General features: G+C 49.6%; 1 protein-coding gene across 1 annotated transcript; it reads left to right on the plus strand.

Annotated features, from left to right (window-relative positions):
- CD3E (CD3 epsilon subunit of T-cell receptor complex) lies at positions 1 to 4,201 on the plus strand (the record flags this gene model as incomplete). The annotated part of the gene is made up of 7 exons (XM_084221418.1): positions 1 to 49; positions 1,081 to 1,101; positions 1,364 to 1,378; positions 1,505 to 1,714; positions 1,932 to 2,084; positions 3,039 to 3,085; positions 3,997 to 4,201. The coding sequence occupies 7 exons, from the start codon at positions 1 to 3 to the stop codon at positions 4,051 to 4,053; spliced, it is 552 nt and encodes a 183-aa protein (XP_084077544.1). The 3' UTR covers positions 4,054 to 4,201.

The raw sequence follows: 4,201 nt of genomic DNA on the forward strand, positions 1-4,201 counted from the left end.
ATGAGGCTGGAGCAGTGCCTGCCCCTCCTGGGGCTCCTGCTGTGTGCAGGTGAGTCCCCAAACTTCAGGCAGCTGGGCCGGAGCCGGGTGCAGTGTGAGCTGTAAGGTTCCCCACTCCTGATTTTGGGGTTTTTATCCGTTATCCGTGCACTTTTCTCAAAGTGTTTGGTGATCCTGGGTAAGTGATTCAGGCTCGGGATGTCAGGGGTGGGGTGGCAGCTCCCACCCGCACAGCTGGGGTGCCCCGCTGGTTTGGGATGAGGTGCAGAGTGCCTGGAAAGGCTCTAAGGGACCCAGCAATGAGGAGAGAGGAGCGTGCAAGGTAATCCATTAAAAGTTGTTACGAGACTCCAACAGCTCTGCCGAAGTGCTGTAAGTACCCGCCTTTGTGAAGATCGAAAACGTCGTTGGTTCATCAGTGGCCTGTTCTTTTTTTCAGATTTAAATGTATCTCTGTAAAATAAAAACCCTCAGGTCACCTTCTCTCCAGGGAAGTCCGCTGTGGGATTCAAATCTGCAGTCAATTATTCAAATCTGCAGTCACTTATTTACGTTACTTTTTGCAAAAGCACAAATGTCTTTAAAGGAAATCACAAATGTGATTCACACCTCCTAAAAACCCTTTCTTTAACATTCCAGTTCCAGAGCCTCTCACGGAGCAAGTTGTTTCCTACAAGGCAGAAAAACCACGCAGATAAACAGTTTTATAGCGATAAATCAACGTCAGGCTCCCACTCTGGCAGAGGACAGAGGTTCTTACTGGGATTTTCCAGCAGTGTTTGCTCCACCATCACAAAGCAGAATTTCGGGGTTTGCATCTTGCAATAACAAGCCTTTTTCTGAGCTGGGTTGGAAAATGATTCAAGTTTCCATTCTGCGTTAGGCTGTGTTGAAAATGGCCTCCAAGTTCAGAACAACATCCTGTCTCACCAGCAGAGTATTTCTGAGCCCTCAGCATGAATGTGGGGTTATAAACAACTCTTTCAAGCTGAGTTCAGAAAGGATGTCCTGGGAGCAGGAAAGGTGTGTGATATCTGAGGCTCAATTATTTAACATTTCTTATTCTTTTTGTTTTTGCAGTTGGCACCACAGCTCAGCAGGGTAAGTGTATTTTACTGCCATCCTTATCTATTCATCATGCTAAAAACTGCAAATGTGCCTCAAAAGTGAGGACTAAGAGTCAAATAGAGATATTTTAGTCTTGAAAATATTGCAGGATAGGAAAAATTCAGCGTTCATTAATTGACAGTGGTCTTACTGATAGGAGAAACGGGTCCCTGATGATTACCAGTGTTGGGCATTTCCAGCACTGTGAGGCAATGGTGAGATGATTTTTTAACACTCCTTGTTTTCTGTTTTGCAGATGAAGAACTGGAGGGTAAGTGAACTTTACCAGCATTCTTTAGTATTTAGCAGGATATAAAGTCTGTAGCAAAGTAAAAAACAGGTAGAAATATTTGACTTTTGCCCTTGGTTTCCTTTCTCATCGGTGTGTCCTCCCAAGGGGAATTCCTGGTGGAGATTTCTGGCACCACGGTGACCATCACGTGTCCCTTGGAGGATGAGGGGGAGGTGGAGGTCCAGTGGGACCTGTCTGGGAAAACCCAGAACACCAAGGAGAGGAAGCTCATTATACAGGACCATGACAGCACCCCTGCCAACATCAGCTGCTCCTTTAATAAAAAGGAGTATCAGCTGTACCTGAATGCCAAAGGTGAGCGCTGCCCCCTCCCCTGCACGTTGCCCTGGCAGATTTTGGGGCTGATTGTGTTTCCAGTGCTGGGGTGGGTGAACATGGTGCTGCTGATGCCAGTCCCAGAGCCCACTTTTGGCAAATCTTCTCTCCCAGTTTGCCCTTTTCCCCTTCCCCTAGCCCTGTGCCAGGCCTGGGCTCTCCTGGCTCTGAGCATCCCCTGCCCTCCTCCCTGCAGTTTGTGCCACCTGTGAGGAGCTGGACGCCCTGACTGTGGCAGGGATCATCACTGCAGACCTCCTCATCACCCTGGGCGTGCTGATCCTGGTTTATTACTTCAGCAAGGGCAGGAAGGGACGAGCCAGCTCTGCTGGGGACAGCCGGCCGCGAGGTGAGAGCCACTGCAGGCACCCCTGCTGACCTGCCACCCTCTGAGCACCCAGGTGGGGGATTTTCAGGGTCCCTGGAGGGAGGAGGAAGGAAATGATGAATCTGACTCCATGTTCTTAGAAGGCTGATTTATTATTTTGGGATATTATTCTATTCTATTCTATTCTATTCTATTCTATTCTATTCTATTCTATTCTATTCTATTCTATTCTATTCTATTCCATTCCATTCCATTCCATTCCATTCTATTCCATTCCATTCCATTCCATTCCATTCCATTCCATTCCATTCCATTCCATTCCATTCCATTCCATTCCATTCTATTCCATTCCATTCTATTCTATTCTATTCTATTCTATTCTATTCTATTCTATTCTATTCTATTCTATTCCATTCTATTCTATTCTATTCTGCTATACTAAAACTATACTAAAGAACAGAGAAAGGATGCAGACAGAAGGCTACAAAGAATAATAATGAAAAACTCCTGACTCTCTCTTTGAGTCTGACACGGCCTGACCCTGATTGGCCAATAAATAAAAACAATTCACATGTTGGATAAACAGTCTCCAACCACATTCCAAAGCAGCAAAACACAGGAGAAGCAAGTCAGATAATTTTTCTTTTTCCGTGAGGCTTCTCAGCTTCCCAGGAGAGAAATCCTGGGCAAGGGGATTTTTCAGAAAACATGACAGTGACACCCAGGGAAACCCTCATTGCATCTTCTGCTCCCCACGAGCTTCCAGGCACTGCTCCTGCATGCCAGGGGTGTTCTCCAGGTGTTCTCTGTGCAATGGAACCCATTTCCCAGACTGCTCCTGGCAGCAGTTGGCTCTTCAGGAGCTCAGAATGAACCCCTGGGAGCTGATCCCTGCTGTGCCTGGCCCTGGGATCAGCCCGAGGCCCCTGGTGGCAGGAATCCGCAGGGACTCACCCTCTCTCTGCCCTGTTTCAGGTCAGAAGATGCAGCGGCCTCCCCCTGTCCCCAACCCGGACTATGAGGTGAGGACAGTCCCTTTCCACCCTGCTGCTGGGAGGGACAGCCAGGGCTGGGGCTCTTTCAGCTCATCCATCCTCGGAGGAGCATCCAGCCGAGCTCCCAGATTTCCTGGCAGGAAAAGGGGAAAGGGAGCTGGGGATGCAGCCCACGGGGATTTGTGTGGGGGCAGAGCTGCAGCTCCCTGGGCACTGCCCCTGCTCTGCTGGGCCTGTGTGGGCTCAGGTGAGGACTCAGGGCAGGTGCTGAAGGAGGAACGATGAGGAGGACTCCATCTTATCAGAAGGCTAATTAATTACTTTATTATGCTATATTATTCTATACATCTAAACTGAACCTGCCAAGCACTCAACTCTGCACCCCACTGCCCAAATCTTGTGACTGTCTTGACAGTCCTGACACACGCACACACACACCTGGCCCTGCCAGGGCAGGGAAACAAAACACCATTGCTGTGGGTAAACAATCTCCACTCAACACGGGCATGGCAAATGGTAAGAGTTGTGTTTCCTTTCTCTGAGGTTCAGAGAATGGGAAACCTGAAATATTCTTGTGAAGAATTGTGCCTTGCTTTTCCCTGTGAGCAGAAGTGTGCCTTGCTTTTCTGTTAGAGCAGAAGAATTGTGCCTTGCTTTTCTGTTAGAGCAGAAGAATTGTGCCTTGCTTTTCCTTGTGAGCAGAAGTGTGCCTTGCTTTTCCTTGTGAGCAGAATTGTGCCTTGCTCTTCCCTGTGAGCAGAATTGTGCCTTGCTCTTCCCTGTGAGCAGAAGAATTGTGCCTTGCTCTTCCCTGTGAGCAGAAGAATTGTGCCTTGCTTTTCCCTGTGAGCAGAAGTGTGCCTCTCTTTTCCCTGCGGGGCTCAGCTCCTGACGCAGCTCTGGTGTCTGTCTGTCTGTCTGTCTGTCTGTCCCCACAGCCCATCCGGAAGGGGCAGCGGGAGCTGTACGCAGGCCTGGCCCCCAGGGCCCTCTGAACCCTGCTGATGGCAGCCTGGAGCCAGCAGCTCTGGGGAAACGCTTCTGCCCACCTCGTCCAGCCCTCTGCAGCTCTGCTGAGCCTCGGCACCCTGGGCTGAGCCGGGTGGCCGCGGGACAGGGACGTGCTGTCCCACCCTGGGTTTG

This window comes from Fringilla coelebs, assembly GCF_963513975.1.
Source record: "Fringilla coelebs genome assembly, chromosome: 25".
Lineage (NCBI taxonomy): Eukaryota > Metazoa > Chordata > Aves > Passeriformes > Fringillidae > Fringilla > Fringilla coelebs.